This window comes from Nyctereutes procyonoides, unplaced genomic scaffold (assembly GCF_905146905.1).
Source record: "Nyctereutes procyonoides isolate TBG_1078 unplaced genomic scaffold, NYPRO_anot_genome, whole genome shotgun sequence".
Taxonomy (NCBI): Eukaryota; Metazoa; Chordata; class Mammalia; order Carnivora; family Canidae; genus Nyctereutes; species Nyctereutes procyonoides.
The window spans coordinates 11,010,190-11,032,783 of record NW_026575049.1 but is presented as its reverse complement, the minus strand read 5'-3'; the positions used below and the strand labels follow the sequence as shown (position 1 = coordinate 11,032,783).

General features: G+C 39.9%; 1 protein-coding gene across 1 annotated transcript in view; it reads left to right on the top strand.

Annotated features, from left to right (window-relative positions):
• CPM (carboxypeptidase M) overlaps positions 1-16,729 on the top strand; it is a 72,676-nt gene extending 55,947 nt beyond the window's left edge. Inside the window, exons 7-9 of the mRNA XM_055328486.1 lie at positions 21-173; positions 12,402-12,550; positions 14,637-16,729. Coding sequence (XP_055184461.1) covers positions 21-173; positions 12,402-12,550; positions 14,637-14,879 — 545 coding nt within the window. The 3' untranslated portion in view covers positions 14,880-16,729. The remainder of the gene's footprint in view (positions 1-20; positions 174-12,401; positions 12,551-14,636) is intronic.
• Positions 16,730-22,594: the final 5,865 nt, after the last annotated feature.

Here is a 22,594-nt window from a genome sequence, read left to right as displayed (position 1 = left end):
TTAAATATGCTTGTGTTTAGGTGGAATGCAAGATTACAACTACATCTGGGAGCAGTGTTTTGAGATTACGTTGGAGCTGTCATGCTGTAAATATCCTCATGAGGAGAAGCTTCCGTTCTTCTGGAATAAAAACAAAGCTTCACTGATTGAATATATAAAACAGGTGCACCTAGGTTTGTAAGATTTTTTTTTTAATTTCTTCTAACACAAAACATCATATCTGGCAAAAACTTTGGGTTGAAAAAATGCAAGCCTCTATTGGTTTTTCCGGGTACAGCCTCATTCTGAGTACCAGAACTAATGATTAAGACTTTTCTTTGCATGAATATCTGGAGCATGTGAGAAATTCAGTGCTCATCAGTTCATATAAGAGAAACCATGATGTATGTTACTTTAATATGAGGGTGGAAAATCCAGAGTACTTCAAAATCTTCATGTTGACTGACTGAGAAGTCTGGCAAAAGATCTAGAAAAACAAGTTATTACTCCGGCATTTTCTAGATGGTGATGATTCAACAGTTTGCTTGTCACACAACATCATAGATTCAGAGGACACTGGACATGCTTCCTAGTACTGGGGTGGTGACCTAAACCCCACCACCTGGCAACTCTGCCAAGTGACCTGGTCCTGACAGTCTTCCCAGTCTGGTCTTTTAGACAGCTATATATCCCTTAACACAGATGGACGGACTAAATGGGACATGGGTGGTAGTTCTCAAACCTGTACAGCAGACTCACTGGAGGGTTTGTTAAAGCACAGATTGTCAGCCCCATCCCCATGACTTAGTAGATCTTGAATGGTTCACCTTTCCCAAGGAGATGCTGCTGGTCCCAGGAACCATGCTTTGAAAACCGCTGTACCAGAGAAACACAGTGCTTGTGATGGTGGTGGAGTCATGCAGTTCAAGTTTATTGAACAAGGCTGTGTCTCTGGGCAGGGTGTGGAAGGCTCTCCTGCATTGCCAGGGTATAAGTTATTTTTCTCCATTCAGGATGGCTTGGGGAAAGAAACCTCAGAATTTGCTATCAAGTAACTGGCACAGTAGTTATGCTACTAAGTCAAGCTAAAGTAGGTGTGGGTTTGGGTCGAGAAGGTTTTACCTCATAGAACTGCCACATAACTGCACAGCTCCTGGAATTTTCTGCATACTTCACACCAAAGCTTTCCACCTGCTAAAGAGATGAGGGAAGAGTAAGAAGCATAGTGGCTCCAGAGCTGAGCTTCCCTCCCCAATATGAGCCCATATCACCAACCTGGGTGCCCCTCCCCCAGAGCATGGGTGTGCAAAGATTACTGGTGAATTCACCGGGCTGAGACATTCATGAAGTAGGCCGATTCCCTGTGATAAGGGATGTTAAAGAAGTCACTTTTCATCAGCTTCTTAGCATTTATTAAGACTATTGAGTCCTCTCTCGATTAATATTCCGGTATTTTGCTACTAGATTTTCCTCATGAGTCACATACTAATTTAGCCTATCATATTTCTGTATTTAGTATTACACTGCCTAATATAAAATTTCTCCTTCACCTGTATCAACATGGGAGTGCAACTGAAAATTAAATATGCTCCACATAACTGCACTACTATTTTTGGAATTGCAATCTAGTGCTAAAGGTTATCTTCCAAGCACTGAATTAAGGTGGGCTCTGAAGTATCACACTGACCTAATAATGCCAGTGAAGGAGCTTTGTAACTGTGAAGTAACATGCAAATTATAGCATGACTATTATTAATCTGGAGAGCTTACAAGTCCATTTACACTAGGTTTTATAAAGAATATGTATCTCCCTGTCCCTACAATCAGGTATGCACAAGCTACCTAAAATATATATAAGCACACCAGCCCTGCCCCCTTGTGGTTTAAAACAGAGGCTTTTTTTTTTTTTTCCAATTTAATAATGAAACCCGATGTCCAGTTACTTGATAGGTTCTCTCCATTGCAGTGTCTGGTAGGAAGCCAAAGACTGCCTTTGCTTAGAGATGATGGGCGCAAACACCTTCTTATTGGTATTACTGTGGTTTAAGGAAAAGTACTGATATTTGACAAGTGGTGTTACAGTCACTGGCTTAGCTTCCCCACTTGCTATGAGACATCTGAGACTTTGACCCATCTGGAAGTCTCTGGCTTACCTTGCCTGGAGAGGAAAAGCCTCCTGAGCCAGTAGAAGGGCCTGGAAGGTGGTACATATCACTTCCATTTTATAGGTGATGAAAGTGAATCTTGGGAATGTGTAGTGACCTGGGATTTACACTGTGACCTGACTGGTACATATCTGTACTTACCCTAATGTGTCAAAAGATCTCCTGAGAAGGGCACAGTGAAAATATTTCTTCAAAGAATAATGCCACTGGTATCCAATGAATAAATGTGTAATTGGGTTGTTAAATCATGACTGATGTTTATGGTTGGGTCCTACCTAAAAATCAAAAGGATACGTACCAAGTAGTAGGAATAAATATAGATGAAACTTTTAGAAAAGGCAGGAGGACAAATTACCTGAAAACAGAGGTTACACAGCTGCTACGTGTTGAATATGTGAGAAGGAAATAGGGCATTTAGTAATTTCTGTGCAGGGGGGCCAGGCGGGCACAGGCAACAAAGAGTCAGTTAGGAAACAAAGCAAAAGGCAACGCTTAACCTTTGAGACAAAGATTTTGTTGCCAAGTGTCAAGACTTTTACATTTCATTTTCAACTTTTCTGAAGGAAACCAATCTATGTCTAGTAGTTTTCTGCTGTAAATAATTACTAAGTATAATGACCTGGGAATAGTGCAGGGTCATTTTTTTTCATTGTAGCTTCTTCTCACTGGTTAAGATGATTTGTCACTGAGTGAACAAACTGGAAGGTGATGTGTAACATTTAAAATGGCCTTTTCACTTCTAACTCTGGGAAATGAACTAGGGGTGGTGGAAGGGGAGGAGGGCGGGGGGTGGGGGTGAATGGGTGACGGGCACGGAGGGGGACACTTGACGGGATGAGCACTGGGTGTTATTCTGTATGTTGGTAAATTGAACACCAATAAAAATTAATTTATTAAAAAAAAACAAAAGATCAAAATGGAAAAAAAATTAAAATGGCCTTTTCTTAACTGTATTCCTGAAATTCTGAGATGAGGGGTATGGTGTCAGGTTCAGTGTGGACTTACAGCCTAGCTGTACCACTCAGCTCTAGGAGCTTAAGGTTATTTAATAATCCAAAGCCTTAGTTTCCTTATCTGCAAAAGTGTGATAATATTGCCTACATCAGAGTTGATGTGAGGAGAACATGCATGGCAAGCACTTGCCACAGAGCCTGAAATATACTAACTGGTCAGTAAATGTTCACTCCTGTTGTTAGCAATAGACACCATTAATTACAAGAAATCTTGTGATTGTAACTTTCTCATGGAGTTTGACCATGAGACAAAACTATTGAGTCCCTTGCATAGCTAAGTATCTTCTTGTAAATTAATACACTGGCATTTTTTTTAAAAGTAATCTCTGCATTCAACGTGGGGCTCAAACTCATGACACCAAGATCAAAAGTCACATGCTCCCCCAACTGACTCAGCCAGGTGCAACCACCTCCTCCCACTTTTGTATATACACTGGCATTTTTTAGTTTAGGATTTAATGAACTCCACCAAGAGCAATGCTACAGTAGTTTGGACAACTTGGAAAGGACAGGAATGGATTTAGGTTGTCATCAAGGTTCTCTCATTTTGATAATAGGTGCTATAGATGGAATATCTGAAACAAACTTTTAAGTTACATCAAAAATTAGTTTACCAAGTTCTGGTTCAAGGTGGCAATATAGGAGTATCCTGAATTCATCTCCTCCCACATTCTGTGGGACCAAAAACACCAAATCTATAGCTACATATGGGACACTTTCCTCTGAAAGAAACCAAAAACTGCCTGAGCCATTCCCATGCATTGGATGAATGAAAATAAACCTATGTTGCAAAAAGTAGGAGAGGTTGAGATTTGATCCTGCCATACGCCCCATCCCTGGTACAGCAACCCACAACAGGAAGGTACTCACAACTCCAAGCTTCTCCCTGAGCAGCAAAAGGTATGAACCCCACCCACATCTGGCACCCCAACTGTTAAAAGCTACACCCAAGAAACAATCCCTGAAAACATCTAGCTTTGAAAGCCACTGGGGCTTGCATCTACAAGACCCTCAAGGCTACAGCAAACTGGGAAATAGTTCTTACAGAATAACACCCAGTGCTCATCCCGTCAAGTGTACCCCTCAGTGCCCGTCACCCATTCACCCCACCCCCCCCCTCCTCCCCCTCCACCACCCCTAGTTCATTTCCCAGAGTTAGAAGTCTTTATGTTCTGTCTCCCTTTCTGATATTTCTCACACATTTCTTCTCCCTTCCCTTATATTCCCTTTCACTATTATTCATATTCCCCAAATGAATGAGAACATACACTGTTTGTCCTTCTCCGGTTACTGTGGCCAAGTTCAAAAAGGGTGTTGCCTGAGTTCTCCTCTGGGATTTTGATGGAATCTTGTCTCACATTTAGATCTTTCATCTATTTTGAGTTTATCTTTGTGTATGGTGCAAGAGAGTGGTCCAGTTTCATTCTTCTGCATGTGGATGTCCAATTTTCCCAGCACCATTTATTGAAGAGACTGTCTTTCTTCCAGTGGATCGTCTTTCCTCCTTTATCGTATATTAGTTGAGCATAAAGTTCAGGGTCCACTTCTGGGTTCTCTGTTCTGTTCCATTGATCTATATGTCTGTTTTTGTGCCAGTACCACACTGTCTTGATGAACACAGCTTTGTAGTACAACCTGAAATCTGGCATTGTGATGCCCCCAGATATGGTTTTCTTTTTTTAAAATTCCCCTGGCTGTTTGGGGTCTTTTCTGATTCCACACAAATCTTAAAATAATTTGTTCTAAGTCTCTGAAGAAAGTCCATGGTATTTTGATAGGGATTGCATTATACGTGTAAATTGCCCTGGGTAACATTGACATTTTCACAATATTAATTCTGCCAATCCATGAGCATGGAATATTTTTCCATCTCTTTGTGTCTTCCTCAATTTCTTTCAGAAGTGTTCTGTAGTTTTTAGGGTATATTTTGAGAACCATTTGAATGGTAAATGGTTCTCCAACCTTTTATTTTCAGGTTGTAGGTGTCCTTCTGTCTAAAATGAGTCTCTTGTAGACAGCAAATAGATGGGTCCTGTTTTTTTATCCAGTCTGAAACTCTGCGCCTTTTGATGGGGTCATTAAGCCCATTCACGTTCAGAGTTACTTGAACTTCTTCTTAAAGGGGAGTTTTAAGAGTCCCCCTTAAAATTTCTTGCAGAGCTGGTTTGGAGGTCACATATTCTTTCAGTTCCTGCCTGTCTTGGAAGCTCTTTATCTCTCCTTCCATTTTGAATGAGAGCCTTGCTGGATAAAGTATTCTTGGTTGCATGTTCTTCTCATTTAGGACCCTGAATATATCCTGCCAGCCCTTTCTGGCCTGCCAGGTCTCTGTGGAGAGGTCTGCTGTTACCCTAATATTCCTCCCCATGAAAGTCAGGGACTTCTTGTCTCTTGCTGCTTTAAGGATCTTCTCTTTATCTTTGGAATTTGCAAGCTTCACTATTAGATGTCGAGGTGTTGAACGGTTTTTATTGATTTTAGGGGGGGATCTCTCTATTTCCTGGATCTGAATGCCTGTTTCCCTTCCCAGATTGGGAAAGTTTTCAGCTAGGATTTGTTCAAATACATATTCTGGCCCTCTGTCCCTTTCGGCGCCCTCGGGAACCCCAATTAAACGTAGGTTTTTCTTCCTTAGAGTGTCATTTATTTGCCTTAATCTGTCTTCATGGTTCCTTAATTGATTGTCTCTTTTTTCCTCAGTTTCCCTCTTTGCCATTAACTTGTCTTCTATGTCACTCACTCGTTCTTCCACCTCGTTAACCCTCGTCGTTAGGACTTCTAGTTTGGATTGCATCTCATTCAATTGATTTTTAATTTCTGCCTGATTGGATCTAAATTCTGCAGTCATGAAGTCTCGTGAGGCCTTAATGCTTTTTTCTAGAGCCACCAGTAGCTGTAGAATAGTGCTTCTGAATTGGCTTTCTGACATTGAAGTGTAATCCAGATTTTGTAACTCTGTGGGAGAGAGGGCTGTTTCTGATTCTTTCTTTTGAAGTGAGGTTTTCCTTCTAGTCATTTTGCTCAGTGCAGAGTGGCCAAAAACAAGTTGTATTGGAACACGGGGGAGTATCACTGGTCCGTCCAGCTGGTCTTCTGGGGGAGGGGCCTGCTGTGCTGATTTTCAGGTGTTAGCACTTGGGGGAGCTGCTCTGCCCCTGCCTGCTGCAGGGCTCAGCGGGGGTTGTTTACCCCGTGGGCCCCAGGAGGAACAGCGCAGTTGCTATGGCAACTCTGGAAGCCTGGATTCAGCCTCCGCAGGAACTACGGGGCTCGGGGCTCTCGGCTCTCCGTCCGCAGGGCCTGGAGGCTCCGGGGCGGGGCCGCTGATCTGCTCAGCTCGGGGCAGGAGCGTCCTTGCTGTCCTGGGCCCTCCCGGCCTCTGCCTGTCCCGGGGGAGGCCGGATCCTGGGCTGTGTCCCGGCGCCCTGTGCTCCGGGGCCTGCGCTGTTGGATTCGCGCTCCCGCCCCGCAGCCCCCTCCGCTGGAGCCGCCGCCCGAGCCCCTCCGAGCTGCTCCGGTCGGTCCCGCCGTGCGCGCTGCAGCCCTTAGGGAGCTCGGAGCACTCTCCCGGGGCGCAGGTGTCTGTTAGTGTCCCCGGGAGCCCGAGGGCATCCCCGCCCTCCTGGGTCCTGCTCCAACTCCCTGCGAGCCCCTTTCCGCCCGCCGGGAAGGTTGGTGCAGCTCCTGCTCCTCCGGGACGGGGCTCTCCTGTCCTGGGGACACTCGCCCCGGCCTCAGCCCGGCTCCTCGCGGGGCCCCTCCCCCTCGGAGGCCTTTTGTTCCTTTATTTCTTTTTCCCCGTCTTCCTACCTTGATAGAAGCGCGAACTCTTCTCACTGTAGCATTCCAGCTGGTCTCTCTTTACATCTCAGGCCGAATTCGTAGATTTTCAGGATGGTTTGAAGGTTATCTAGGTAATTTGGTGGGGACAGGTGATTTGGGGACCCTCTGGGAAATAGTTCTTAAAGGTCTGCACAGGTGCACCTGGTTGCCTGAGAGGGCCCAGTGCCAACCCAGTCAACTGAGAGATGCCCAGTTTTTCTGCAAAAGAGGCCTACTTGCTGGTCTTAAAGCTTTGGCTTGAGGGGCAAGTATCTAGCTTAATACACATCTAGGGGTATCCCAAAATAGTCTCCAGAGATAGAAGTTGGCAGAAACCATATTTGCACTCCCTCTCCCTCCAGATCAACAGTCTCTCCCAAAAGGGAGCCTGTGCACGCATATGGTGCCCCAGTTTTGGGGCTACAACCAAGTGAATACCTCTGAGCTCTGGTAGCCAGTGGGGTCTGTGTTCAGGTTTCCAACAAGAGACTAACAAAGAAACCGGTCTTAACTGGCTATCACCCCAGGGGGTCAGTGTAAAGGGAACAGAACAGGGAGATACATCTATTCTCCAGTCTTGCCCTAAAAGAGGTTTATTTGCATACTTTAAAAGCCTCTGCCTGAGGGTCTGGCATCCAATCAGCCTGAATCTGGGTACCAATAGGTCTTGGCACAACCTCAACTACTGGAAACTCCTCAGAATAAAGTGGGCTGTTTAGACAATCACAAAGGTTTGAGAAACAACCAAGAGCTAGGTCAGAGTTGAATGATAAGTTTCATTAACAAAAGACCACTCCTTCAGGACTGGAAGAGGTGTTTTATCTAATGTATAGAAACCAACACAGAATCAAAGAAAATGAAGAAACAGAGCAGTATATTCCAAACAAAAGAATAAGATAAAGCCTCAAAGACCTTACTGAAATGGAGATAGTGATTTACCTGATATAGAATTCAAATAACGATTATAAACATGCTCACTGAGCTCAGGAGAACAATGAATGAACAAATGAGAATTTCAACAAAGAGGGACTATAAGACACCGCCAAATAAAAGTCACACAGCTGAAAAATACAGGAATAGAACTGAAAATACAACAGAGGGGCTCAACAGCAGACTAGATGCAGCAGAAAAATCCATGAACTTGAAGACAAGGCAATGGAACTCATCTAATCAGAGCAGCAAAAAGGAAAGAATGAAAGAGTGGAGACAGCTTAAGGGATTTATGGGACAACATCAAACATACCAATATTTACATTATAGGGGTCCCAGAAGAAGCAATAAAGGAATGGAAAACTTTTATAAAGAAAGGATGACTGAAGAGTTAGTTCCCTAACCTGGGGAGGGAAACAGACCTCCAGATCTGGGAGGGCCAGAGAATTCCAAATAAGATGAACTCAAATCCACACTAAGATACACTATAATCAAAGTGTCAGAGGTTAAAGACAGAGAATCTAAAAAGTGGTAAGAGAAAAACAACTTGTTATATACCAGGGAATCCCCATAATATTATCAGTGGATTTTTTTTTTTCAGCAGAAACTTTGTAAGCCAAAAGGTAGTAGCACAGTATATTCAAAGTGCTGGAAAAAAAGAAATTGCTAACCAAGAATACTCTATCTAGCAAAGCTGTCCTTTAGAATTGAAGAAGAAAGAATTTTCCAGACAAGCAAAAGATAAGGAATTCATCACCATTGGACCAGCCTTATAAGAAAGGTTAAAGGAACTTCTTTAGGTGAAATGAAAGGGTACTAATTAGTAACAGAAAACTCACTGGTAAAGGTAAATCTTTAAAAAAAAAAAAAAAAGATTTTATTTATTAATGGGGGGGGGGGGCAGAGACACAGGCAGAGGGAGAAGCAGGCTCCATGCAGGGAACCTGACATGGGACTCAATCCCAGGTCTCTAGGATCAGGCCCCTGGGCTGAAGGCGGCACTAAACTGCTGAGCCACCCACCTGGGCTGTTCTGGTAAAGGTAAATCTTAAATAAAATTCAGAATAATCTAATGTTGTAAAGGTAGTGGTTAATCACTTACAAAGCTATTATGAAGATTAAAAGACAAAGTGGCAAAAATTACTATAACTACAATAATTTGTTAATGGATACATAGATAAAAAGATGCAAAATGGGCACCTGGGTGGCTCAGTGGTTGGGCATCTGCCTTAGGCTCAGGGTGTGATCCTAGAGTCCTGGGGTCCAGTTCCACATCAGGCTTCCTACAGGAAGCCTGTTTCTCCCTCTGCCTATGTCTCTGTCTCTCTCTCTCTTTCTCTGTGTGTCTCTCATGAATAAGTAAATAAAATCTTAAAAAAAAGATGCAAAATGTGGGTGATGGGAATAAACATGCAAAGGTTTAAAATGAAATCAAGTTATTATAAACTTTAAATAGACTCTTATAGTTATCTAAGTGTCAAGGTAACCACAAAGCAAAAACCCTATAGATACACAAAAAAAGATGAAGGAAGCTAAGCATACTATAGAAAACCAAGAACAAAGGAATTACAAAACAGCCAGAAAACAATCATCAAAATGGCAATAACTACATACCTATCAGTAATTACTTTAAATGTAAATGGACTAAATTCTCCAATCTAAAGACAGAGTGGCTGGGTGGATAAAAAAACCAAACAAACATAAGATCCATCTATATGTTGCCTGCAGGAGACTCCAGATATAAGGACACACAGAGACTGAAAGTGAAGGGGTAAAAAAAGATATTCCATGCAAATGGAAACGAAAAGATAGTTGGGATAGCTATACTAGACAAAACAGACTTTAAGACAAAGACTAATAAGAGACAAGCTTATTACAGAATTATAAAGGAATCAGTCCAACAAAATGTTCTAGCATAGGAGTACTTAACTATATAAAGTGAGTATTAACAGACCTAAAGGGAGAATAGACAGCAATATAATAATAATAAGAGGCTTTATTATCCCACTTTCATCAATGGACAGGTCATCCAGACCAAAAATTACTACAGAAATACCTTAAATGACATAGTATTCCATCCAACAGCAGCAGAATACACATCATCTTCAAGTGCACATGGAACGTTCTCCTGGATAAATCATGTGTCATGCCACAGGATGAGTCTCAATAAATTTACAGATATTGAAATCATATCGGCTATCTTTTCTAACCATGGTGGTATAAAACTAGAAATCAGTTACTAGAAAAAAATTGGAAATTCACAAATATTCAGAAATGAAACAACATGCTACTACATAACCAATAGGTCAAAAAATAAAAATCTTGAAATGAATGAAATGAGAATACAACATACCAAAACTTATAGGATGCAGCAAAAGCAGTTCTAAGAAGGAAGATCACAGGGATAAATACCTACACTAAGAAACAGAGATCTCAGAGAATTGTTGAATCACTATATTGTATACCTGAAACTAATATAATACTGTATGTTAACTATACTGGAATTAAAATTTAAAAAAAAATCTCAAAACAACCCAACTTCATACCTCACCTAGCTTAAAAAAAGAATAAAATAAGCCTAAATCCAATCATGAAATGGGCAAAAGACATGAACAGAAATTTCACAGAGGAAGACAGACATGGCCAACAAGCACATGAGAAAATGCTCCGCATCACTGGCCATCAGGGAAATACAAAACAAAACCACAATGAGCTACCACCTCACACTAGTGAGAATGGTGAAAATTAAGAAGACAATGTTGGAGAGGATGTGGAGAAAGAGGAACCCTCTTGCACTATAGGTGGGAATGTGAACTGGTGCAGCCACTCTGGAAAACTGTGTGGAAGTTTCTCAAAGAGTTAAAAATAGATTTGCACTGCTGGGGATTTACCCCAAAGATACCAATGCAGCGAAACGTGGGGACACCTGCACCCTGATGTTTATAGCAGCAATGTCCACAAGAGCCAAACTGTGGAAGGAGCCTTGGTGTCCATCAACAGATGATGGATAAAGAAGCTGTGGTCTATGTATACAATGGAATATGACTCAGCCATTAGAAACAACAAATACCCACCAATTGCTTCGAAGTGGATGGACCTGGAGGGTATTATGCTGAGTGAAATAAGTCGATCGGAAAAGGACAAACATTATATGGTCTCATTCATTTGGGGAATATAAAAAATAGTGAAAGGAAATAAGGGGAAAGGAGAGAAAATGAGTGAAAATATCAGTGAGGGTGACAAAACATGAGAGACACCTAACTCTGGGAAATGAACAAGGGGTAGTGGAAGGGGAGGTGGGCGGGAGGTTGGGGTGATGGGGTGACAGGCACTGAGGGGGGCACTTGGCAGGATGAGCACTGGGTGTTATGCTATATGTTGGCAAATTGAACTCCAATAAAAAAATAAATAAAAATTAAAAAATAAAGCCTAACATTAGGAGAAGGAAGAATAAAGATCAAAGAGGAAATAAATGAAATAGTAACTAAAAAGACAAGAGAAAAAAATCAATAAAACTAAGAACTGGTTTTTTAAAAAAGATAAACCTTTAGCTAGACTCACCAGGAAAAAAAAGAACTCAAAATCAGAAACAAAAGAGATATTACAACTGATAGCACAGCAATGCAAAGGATCATAAAAGACTACTACTCTACACACCAAAAAAGTAGGCAACCTAGATGATAGTTAAATCCACAGAAGCATCACCTACAAAGACTGAATCATGAAAAAACAGAAAGCCTGAACAGATCTTTTACTAGTAGGGAGACTTTTGACATGTTTTTGATTCCTAATTCAAACAAAAGCCCAAGACTAGTGGCTTCATTGGTGAATTCTACCAAACATTTAAATAATTAATACCAATCCTCAAACTCTTTTCCAAAAAAACAGAAAAGGAGAAAACACTCTCAAACCCAGCTTTACACTGATAGCAAAAATGAATGACACTCCAAGAAAATTACAAGCCAATATCCCCGATGAACATAGATGCAAAAATCCTCCAACAAAGTATTAGCAAACCAACTTCAACAATACATTAAAAGGACCTTGATCAAGTGGGACTTATTCCAGGGATGCAACGATGGCTCAACCTCTGCAAAGTCTATCAGTGTAATATACCATATCAACAAAATAAAGATAAACACAATATGATCATCCCAATAGATACAGGAAAAAACCATTTAACAAAATTTAACATCCATTTATAAAACTCTAAACAAGAAAAATCTTGAACTATGTTAACTAGGTAAATTGTGATCATTTCACAAATATACATATATCAAATCATTATCTTATACATCTGGAACTATTGTTATATCCCAATTATATCTCAATTTTTTGGAAAGGTTTACCTTCCCTTAAATACTTTATTATTATCATTCTAAAATAGCTTAATAAATAATTGGGTGTATTTTTCTCAAATACTTACAAAAAAATTTTTTTCCATACGTCATAAAATGTACTGTTAACATTTAATGCTCTTTTTGTCTTGCAGGTGTAAAGGGTCAAGTTTTTGACCAGAATGGAAATCCATTACCCAATGTAATCGTAGAAGTTCAAGACAGAAAACATATCTGCCCTTATAAAACCAACAAATTAGGAGAGTATTATCTTCTCCTCTTGCCTGGGTCCTATGTATTAAATGTAAGTATATAGCCCTCGTTATTGTTATTAAAACATTTCAGAACTTGCAGTAGTTACCCAGAAGGAATCTGAAATAAGTCTGGAAAGTCCCAAAAGTGATTACATCAGGATAGAAGGAAAGGACATCACCAGACTTAAATTTGGCAGGGAGTGGAAGAGGTGAGAATGATAGGAACAAACCAAACAAATCACAATTTTTCCCACCTGGCAGTGTTAACAGAAGCCAAATCCTATTTCTTGTGATATATTTTATGATGAAAGGTGGAATGAACTTTATTATTAATAAGAATAATTAAACAATGTAGCCAAAGTGCTTCCAAGCTTCGTGGAATACCATTTTAACACCCATTTCATGAAACATAATTTCTGCTATTAAAGAATGGATTGGGACACAAGTTCCTTAGAATTCATTATAAATAACATTTGATCCACAAACTTTACCACTATATAAAAGCAAGTGGTAGACATACTTTGCAGCCCTTTCATAAGCAAATGATGGTGAGTTCCAATTTATACAAGTAAAATTCCAGGTTTAATTCTATGAAGGTGTTTGAGTCATTTCCTAGAGGGAGGCTTTGTGCCCAAACAGATTTATCTGAATGAACTAAGTGAATTAAGTACCTGATTTAATTGGCCAGACTGTGCTTCTTCCTCTTTGATACGACTTTCTCTAAGAATCTCAAGATTCTTCTGCTTTGCTTAGTGGGTCTGATGCCAGCTACAAAGCAGTCTTTCTGTACGAAGTGACTCCTTGGAAAAGGTGGTCATCTGCTGGGTAGTAAAAACTGGCTTTGTATTTTGTTATGTCCTAAAGGTAAAATGGTGAAAAGCATGTTATTCAATTCATAAAAGTTTAGGATGCAGAGCTTCTCTATTCCTATAGGTTATTCCCCTGGTGCCCAGCAGTGGGGCTTATCAACGGCTAATCCTCTTAAGAATCGCCCCTAGAACTGGAAGGGCCGCAATTCACTGTGACTCTCTGCCTAAAAAGTCCCTTTATTTTCCTGTTATAGTGACCTTTCTATTCCATGAAAAAACAAAAACAAAAAAAAACGGGGGGCTTTGGGAGAGTCCTTGTAATGAGTCTAAATTATCATGTAATCCCCAAAATAAGCCACACCTTTATAAAGTTATTAATTGTTCATTTCCATTTAGACTAAGTACCTGTTAGCCTTAGCTACTAGTTCTAGGACAAGGGTGGAGGGCAAGACTGGAAGCTGAAATGAATGACTAAAATATATACCATCTGCTGCTTATGTAAATAATTGTCCCCATTCTCTTCCTTCTCCATATATAATAAAAGTGTTTCTCAGGGGTGCCCTGGTGGTTAAGTATTTGCCTTTGGCTCAGGTCATGATCCTAGGGTCCTGGGATGGAGCCCCACACCGGGCTCCCTGATCAATGGGGAGCCTGCTTCTCCCTCTCCCCTGCCCCCCGCTGGTACAAGTACTCACTCTGGCGCACGCGCTCTCACTATCACTCTCGCTCTCTCCATGCTCGCTCTTCTGTCAAATAAATAAAATATTTTTAAAAGAAAGTATTTCTCAGTGGACATCATCTGTAGTTTGGCTTTTGTCCTTTCTCCTGATTTCCTCCATCAATCAATCCAGCTTAAGATTCAGGCTCAGGAAGAAAGCCAGGTAAAAACAAAGCCTTTTGAGGAAGCAATAAACTTGTACACTCAGATCAGCTACAAGGAAAATGGAATAAATTGAGAACAGAATTCCACGTATAATCTCGATACCCAATCAGGATATTAAGTATAGACTTGGGACAAAGGGAAACAGTCAACTTTACCTTTGTTCTCCATAAAAATGATGAGAGAATCAGCCTACGGTTTCCTTCTCTTAGCTTACATCTCCTGATAAAGGACCTGTCTTTATTGCACTTCATAACTCTGGGCAACAGGCATTGGACAACTCATTCAGTGAGTAGGCCTAAAGCTGTTACTAGCCTGGGAGGACGGGCAGATGGTTATGTGCAACTCATGAAGGCTGTGTTTTAGTGGTGGATGTCGGTGTTTTTAGTGTTGGCACCACAAAACATCTGAAATCACTCAGATGATTGTTTTTTTGTTTCCTCTCAGGTTACAGTCCCTGGACATGATCCATACCTCACAAAGGTGGTTATTCCAGAAAAATCTGAGAAATTCAGTGCTCTTAAAAAGGATATTTTACTCCCATTCAGAGGGCTACTGGATTCTATCCCAGTATCAACTCCTTTATGTCCTAAGATTCCTCTGTATAGGAATTTGCCAAGCCACTCAGCTGCAACAAAGCCTGGTCTGTTCATATTTCTAGTGACTGCCTTTCACATATTTGTCAAATAAAGCAAAATGTGAAATACAACCCCCCATCATCACCAGGAATCAGGAATTTCATGCCAGGTTACTGCAACTCTTAACTCTCCCTGTGGGATCTTGACTCAACAAACTCCATGGCCCTTCCCAGAGAAGAGAAATGGTGGTTTTCAAATCACAACAAGCAACATGTGGTGGTGATAACAAAAGGAATGATTTGATCTTGATGAATGGAAGATACTGACCTTTCAAGTAGTCCACTTAATCTTGAAGTTGTCTTAGAAATTTGTAAGAAAAACTTGAGAATCAAGAAAGAAGTTTCTGCAAGAAAAATATGAAGCAAATTTTGTACACAGAGAGCCAGCTGAATATAAGCAATGAAGATGAACATTCATGGATTACCTACTATATCCGAAATCTTGCCATGAGTGCCATATGTGAAGATAGAGGAGGTGCCATTTTTAATTCATTCCCAGCACAGGGGAAAAATGATGGTAGGACTGAAATATTTCATTTCATAAATGTTCTAAGGAAATATGAGAGAAAAGAGGCAACCATGTCTCAATGGCCCAAGAAAATAAGGGCCTGATGGAATGGCAAGGTTCTAACTACAGAGCCCCAAAACAACAGGTCACTTAGGTGTCCCTGCCTTTCTGCAGATGCAGATGCCATAGTTCTGTTATGCTGATGACCCCCAAAAGTGTAGCTCTAGCATCTCGCCTGAGCTTCAAATTCAAGTGCAGCTTCTCACTATATATATCCACCTGGATGTGACCCACAGGTACCTCAACTCATCATGTTGAAATTAAACATATTTTCCTTCCTGGAGCTGCTTTTCCTCCTAGATTTTCTCTGAACCACCAAACGAGAAACCCTCTTGAGAGTCGTCCTTGATACTTTGTCCTCTTTCCTCATCCCATATATTCAGTCACTTGCGATTGATGTTAATTATAAGTGTTATAATTATATTATAAATTATAAACCCTCTCTCCGTGGCTAGTAACATTGTCAAGTTTAGGCCATCACAGCTCACCGGCACCACTGCAGCAGCTTTACTGGTCTCTGCGCCCAGGCTTCTCCTCTTCAAATCCACACAGAACTTGGAAAGTTCTACTTAAAACAAAAAACAATCAACTTGCTTAAAATTCATGTTTATCATCTTCAGAGCCCAGGACAGAGTAGAAACCAAATGAATGAGTAAACAAAGAGTTCTAGGAACCTACAGTCCCGGTCCCTCCCACAAGCTGTGTTGGGCTTTGAGTCATTTTGTCAGATGAGGGCCTCTGCGTTGGCAATCTCCAGCTTAGTAGTCACACTGACAGAAGAGTTTTCAATTATGTCTCAACAAATAAATTTGAATACAGTGTTTTTACTATGCTTTGCCTTTATCCTAAGGTTCGTAGTAAACGTATTGTTACCTGTTAACAACACAAGCTACCTTCTTTTGTCATCAGAAAACAAAAGTTCTACCATTGGTACTCAGCTTGAAGCAACTGTTCTCCACCTGCTATCATGAGAGTTAACCTATCTTAGAACATTTTATCTAAGAATTGAGAGGGGAAGCATCAAACAAAAAAACAGCAACTCATAAGCAGATGTCTAAGTGCTATATATTGCTCATGGAATGTAAGTTGCCTTGGGTCTTTCAACTGAGAGTTCTCTAGGATTTGAAAATGAAACTATACTGGGCTTGGTACGTGATGAGTACGTGAGAACCACAAACAAATGGGAGCTATTCCTGTGCCAAACTTATTCCATACACACAAATCATGCTTGTTAATCTAAACAGAATTTGTGATCTTCCTATTTCTTATAAAAGTCTGGTAATAACTTGAATTATCTGGATCATTTTTATTTAAATAAACTAATTTATACTTGAATGTATTACTATTACAGAAAATGATTTTGGTATGCTATAAAGCACAGAAAACTCGATTTATCATCAAGCCTTGTTTTTCAGTCAGTCTGAGTCCCAACTTTTCTACAATACCAATTTTCAAAGGGACATGAACCAAAATCTGAACTGGTTCACAAGCCTTAATGTAATTTCCTTAAGGAAATAATGTTTTAAAATCAGAAATTTTATCAAAATCATTTAGACACAAGTAAAACAAAATAATCTCCAAACCAAATCTAAACCAAACCTGAGTTTAATACAGAGCACGCTCAGGGTACCTATTTTGCAGCAAAGTACTCAGAAGTAAACTTTGTAGTGAGGGTTTAGGATAACCGAATCTCAAGTATACTCTCCACCAACCAAGTTCAGTGTCCAAGTTGGAGAATTCCAACTCTCCTTAGACCAGAGCCCCAAATCTCCCTGCATCACTCACCTCTTTTCTACTATCTCTTACCCCCTTATGGTGGTTATGCTCCTCAGCTTCTAAGTTCAGGTATAAATTTCCTTCTATGGAGAAAACAACATGGTAAAATTTTACAAGATAAAAGAACATGGGAGTTAAATTTGCAAGAACCCCATGTTCAAACCCATCCCACGTTCAGTTTCCTTACCTGTAAAATGAAGACCCTTGCTTGACTGTTTCTGTGACTATCTAAAAGCTGTGGTTTTAGATGCCTTATTTTGATGTCATTCTTGGTGCTTGCCCAGGCGCAGAGAGGATAATTAACACTAAGTGGCATAAATATTTTGAAGGCAGCATAATATATCTTATTAAAGACCAGGTCTTTTGCCTCATAACAAACAGAATTGACCGGAGAACTGAAACACTGGTTAGCTGGGATGAGCATTTACTGTTTAAGGAATCTCCTGAACTAACACAACTTTTTTTTTTAATCTATCTAAATTATGATAAACGTTAACGTGAATAAATCTAAATGGAGGGGAGGAAAAAAATAAAAAAATAAATGGAGGGGAGTATTGTAGAGAAATGTGAAGTCCCCACAGGTAAATGTCAATTTGATTTTGGTGCTTAATTATCATGTTCAGACTTGAGCTGTTACATGTATCAGAGATATTAAAAGCTTCTCAGCATTTTTTAAAGTCTTAAGAAATCAATGTTGTGTTTTGTTCCAGAAGCAAATTTGCATTTGTAATTTTTTTTTAACTGTTGTAAGAAGTTACTTCTAGCTTTAGAAAGTAAAAATATCTGATACTGGATTGGAAATAATCTTTTCCTAGAGAATCCAGAAAAAATGAGCACATTACAACAGGGTAAGCTGCTTATCGAGAAGTTTAGAGATATTATGGTTGTCTTTTTTATGACAGGTCCCTTATATCTTCCTCATGGCTTTAGAAGGGGGGAGAGAATGATTATTGAAGAACCAAAAAAAAAAAAAAAAAAAAAACCAAAAAACCAAACACCACATCACAATACCTAAAATAGAAGTTTAGGAAAAGAGTTTGAGTGTTTGAGTTCATTAGAGACTTTACATTATATCACTAAGATCCTCTCCCACTCAGAGAACATTTTATCCTACTTTAGCATATGAACTATTCCACAGCGTTTTATAGATGTTTCACAGTTGATTTTGTAAGTTTTCTCAGTGACTTTCTTCTGTACTATAAGAACGTTCACAAATTGTCTAAGACAAAGTTTACTGGGTAGGGGTCATGACTACCTCTGAACTTAGTAAATTTAGAATATTCCTGGTTCTTTCTTTAAACAGATTTTTATTTGAGAGAGAGAGAGAGAGAGTGCACAGGAGGGGTGGGGGCAGAGGAAGAGGGAGAAGCAGACTCCCCACCAAGCAGGGAGCCTGATGCAGGGCTCAGTCCCAGGACCCCCAGCTCATGACCTGAGCTAAAGGCAGATGTTTAACCACTGAGCCACTCAGGCACCCCCTCCTGATTCTTGATAAAGAATGTTCTTATAAGCAATGAATACTGTTTCTTTGCATTACTGTTACCTTAAAAACAAGCAAATATAACAAAGTCCACATACTAGACAGAACTGATTACCACCAAATAAAGCCTGGACAAGACCAAATTTAATGATCTTTTTGTGAGGCAATAATATTACAACTCTTCAAAACCCAGTCCCCCCAGAGCAGCTATGATACATAGCCTACCCTAAATCACTTTGTACCATGAGAGAAATGACAGATGAAAAATGTGCCTTCTGATTAAAAACAACAAAAAAACCTTTGCGACCGTTGAATACACAAGGTATTTAATGTATTAATGTAAGTAAAAGTGCTGAGAAATTATGCAGGATTCTTAACATATTTAGCCAGAGAACTATTACCTTAAATAATTTAGCCTAGGACCATCCCTCTGAACTTAAATTCCTTGATTACCAAACACATTTTGGGAAATGCTGGTATAGGGAGAAGTCTTTTGTCCCAAGTATTAAATTTTGATTTTAAAGTGCTTTTGAAACACAGAGTTATTTGCCTTCTGTAGGCATTTGAAAATTAACGTCCCTTAACCCTTATCACTGAAACCCCTGATGTCAAATTTCTAGCCAAGGAAAGAGGCTGGACTCAAGTTAGCCTTCTGAGACATTTTATACAATAGTTTAAATAAGACATGGCTGAGCACAAAATGGCTAACTTAGAGGTACCAATTTCTAAAAAAATAATGAATATCCCAACTTAGTGGGGCACCTGGGTGGCTCAGTGGGTGGCTCAGTGGTTGAGCCTCTGCCTTTGGTTCAGGGCATGATCCTGGAGTTCTGGGATTAAGTCCCTCATTGGGCTCCCCATAGGAGCCTGCTTCTCTGTCTGCCTCTGTGTGTCTCATTCATAAATAAATCTTAAAAAAATACTCAGTAAAGGGGAAGTTTTTTGATTTTCCAAAGAATTCATTATATATAGGAACCCCTTTGGCAGAAGTTCCCTGGAACATTTTAGCTAGACTTCAATATTTACAGCTCTTCAGAGGGTCCATTATTCCCCACTCTCCCCAAAAGCAAGGTACAATTTTAAAATGAACAAAATTTTAAAATATTAGAGTAGGGGAAATGAGTAAAACAAGTGATTAGACCATTCTTTGGATAGCAGAATTCTATGCCTTTTTCCTACTTCATTTTTTGAAACTTTCTAGAAGTTTCCAATTTCAATTTTTTATTTAAATTTTAATTTTTATTTATTTATGATAGTCACACACAGAGAGAGAGAGAGAGGCAGAGACACAGGCAGAGGGAGAAGCAGGCTCCATGCACCGGGAGCCTGACGTGGGATTCGATCCCGGGTCTCCAGGATCGCGCCCTGGGCCAAAGGCAAGCGCCAAACCGCTGCGCCACCCAGGGATCCCCAATTTCTATTTTTTATAATGAGCGAAAAGCAAATAAAGAATGGAACCTCAAATTTTAGAGGCACCAGTTACATAGGTAATTGCTACCCCCTCCTATGTAGTTATTAATTTCCAGCGTTCATGCTGAAATAACACTGTTAAACTTAAAAATCGTTTTCCTTTATTGACCAAAGACATGAAGTTCTGAAGGATGAACACGGAAGGATTTCAAGACCAAAATGGCAAGTTTGTGTTTTAACAACTGAGTGCGTTCCATCGCGTCTTTGCTCTCTAACCCAGCAACCTCTCCCCGGAGTGCTGGGTCCCCACTGTTAGGGGCCTACACCACCGCCCATTAAAGGATGCCTGCAGAGAACTCCCGGAGTAGGATTAGCACTTCCACTGCTGGCTAGCAAAGTGGAAGACATTTGGTCTTCCCACTTGCCTCTTTAAAAAGAACAAAATAAATGTGAGAAAAGGGGGAAAACTTTTATACAGGGGGTGTTTTAAGCAAAGGTTTACCAACTCTGATACTGTATAAACCTTTGAAAACCACTGTTTTGTCAGAATGTTTCTCTTGCCATGGAAGTAATTTATTGCAATTATTGCAATACTGCAGACTAAGATTACTTTTTCTGGATGTTTTTTAAAACTGTCTTTTCCTCTTGTAAATTTAAGAAAACTCCATAGCTGTTTTTCCTTGACAATCAACATCCTTTACTGAATGCCCTCTGTGCATTCAACGAGCTACAATAGGCAACCTGGCGGGAAAGGAGATACAAATAGATGTTACAACCTGCTTTTGCAGAGAAGATACAAAGCAACCTATGAATACATTTAAGTGTGAACAACTTAACAGTAATGCAGTTGAGACAACATAGAAGGGGAAAAAGAGTTAATTCAAGGCTACTTCAGCTAGATTTTGGAGTGGTTATGGTCATAAACAGATACAGAAAAGTATTATTAAAAGCTGCCATTTATAGTCTTTACTACTTGCAAGACCGTATCATAGGCTCCATAGATTCGTCTCTAAGGTCACAAAGTACCAGATCTATTTGAATTTAGCCATTCCCACTCCATTAGGATAAAAATAACTCATGAGAGAGGATGCAAATGAACTTTGTTGTGGCAAAAGAGTTTAAGGATATGGTGAAAGTAGCTGTGTCATAGACATTCATGTCTAAAAGTCTAAAACACCCAGAACATTTGAGATAATATCCAACAAGGAATAGAATCACTGAAGTTTTTTCTGTATTTAAATCAAGGAAGTAACATAAAGCTATCTGTAAATTATCTATAAATGAACCGAAAATGGGGGAGACCAAAGGCAGTGAAGTCAATTTGGGGGGGGGGTGCTGTGATCTTGGAAGAAGACCTAATACAGGGTGTGACCTGGAAAGGTATAAACTAAAATTAACACATAAAAATACTAAAATTTAACTGAGAAAGGTTTATTTTTTTTTTCTGAGAAATGTTTAAATGGAATTCATTCAATATGACAGGAACAGAAAAATGAGGAAAAAGGCTGAAATTTTGCAATTCGGAATATTACTGTAATAAGTTGACTGTTAATCTAATTATAAATATATTTTTTTAAGATTTTAAGAGAGAGAGAGAGATAGTAAGAGAGAGCAGAAGGAGGAAGGAGAGGGAGAAGCAGGCTCCCTGCTGAGCAATAAGCCCTATGTGGGGCTCCATCCCAGAACCCCAGCATCATGACCTGAGCCAAAGGCAGACAACCAACAAGCCACCCAGATGCCCTACATAACTGTATTTTGAAAGCAGATCTGTGGAACTGAAACAGGATAAGAGGAACACATCTATCAATTTTTAAAAACTTTAAAAAGTTTTTTAAAGAATCTTTAAACAAGAGCTGTAAAAAAAATAAAAATTCATGTTTTAGGATCATCTAAAAATAATCAATAGGATTCTCTTATCCAAAATATTATTCTAGAAGGTTAGTACATCATTTCAAAGGTATTACCTATAATAAATTACTGAACATGTAGAGTCTCCCATCTGCTTACACTTGAGACTACTATGTTCTTTTGCCTTTTTATCAAGTTCCTATTAACAGACCATTTTATAACTGCACCATATTCAACACTTCTGAGCACCTTAGGAGCTGCTGCTTTATCTTTCTAAAAAAAATTTAGAAGATTTTACTTATTTGACAAAGAGAAAGAGAGAAAGTACAGCAGAGGGAGGGGCAGAAGCAGACTCCCACTGAACATGGAGCTCGATCCCACAACACTGGGACCATGACCCGAGCCAAAGGCAGATGCTTAACAGACTAAGCCACCCAGGCATCCCTATTTATCTTTTTAAAGCAATATTTCTAGGGGCACCTGGGGGGCTCAGTGGTTGAACATCTGCCTTTGGCTCAGGGCATGATCCCAGGGTCCTGAGATGGAGTCCTGCATTGGGCTCCCCTGCATGGAGCCTGCTTCTCCCTCTGCCTGTGTCTCTGCCTCTCTGGGTGTGTCTCATGAATGAATAAATAAAATCTTTTTAAAATAAATAAATAAAGCAGTATTTGTAAATGTCAAAAATT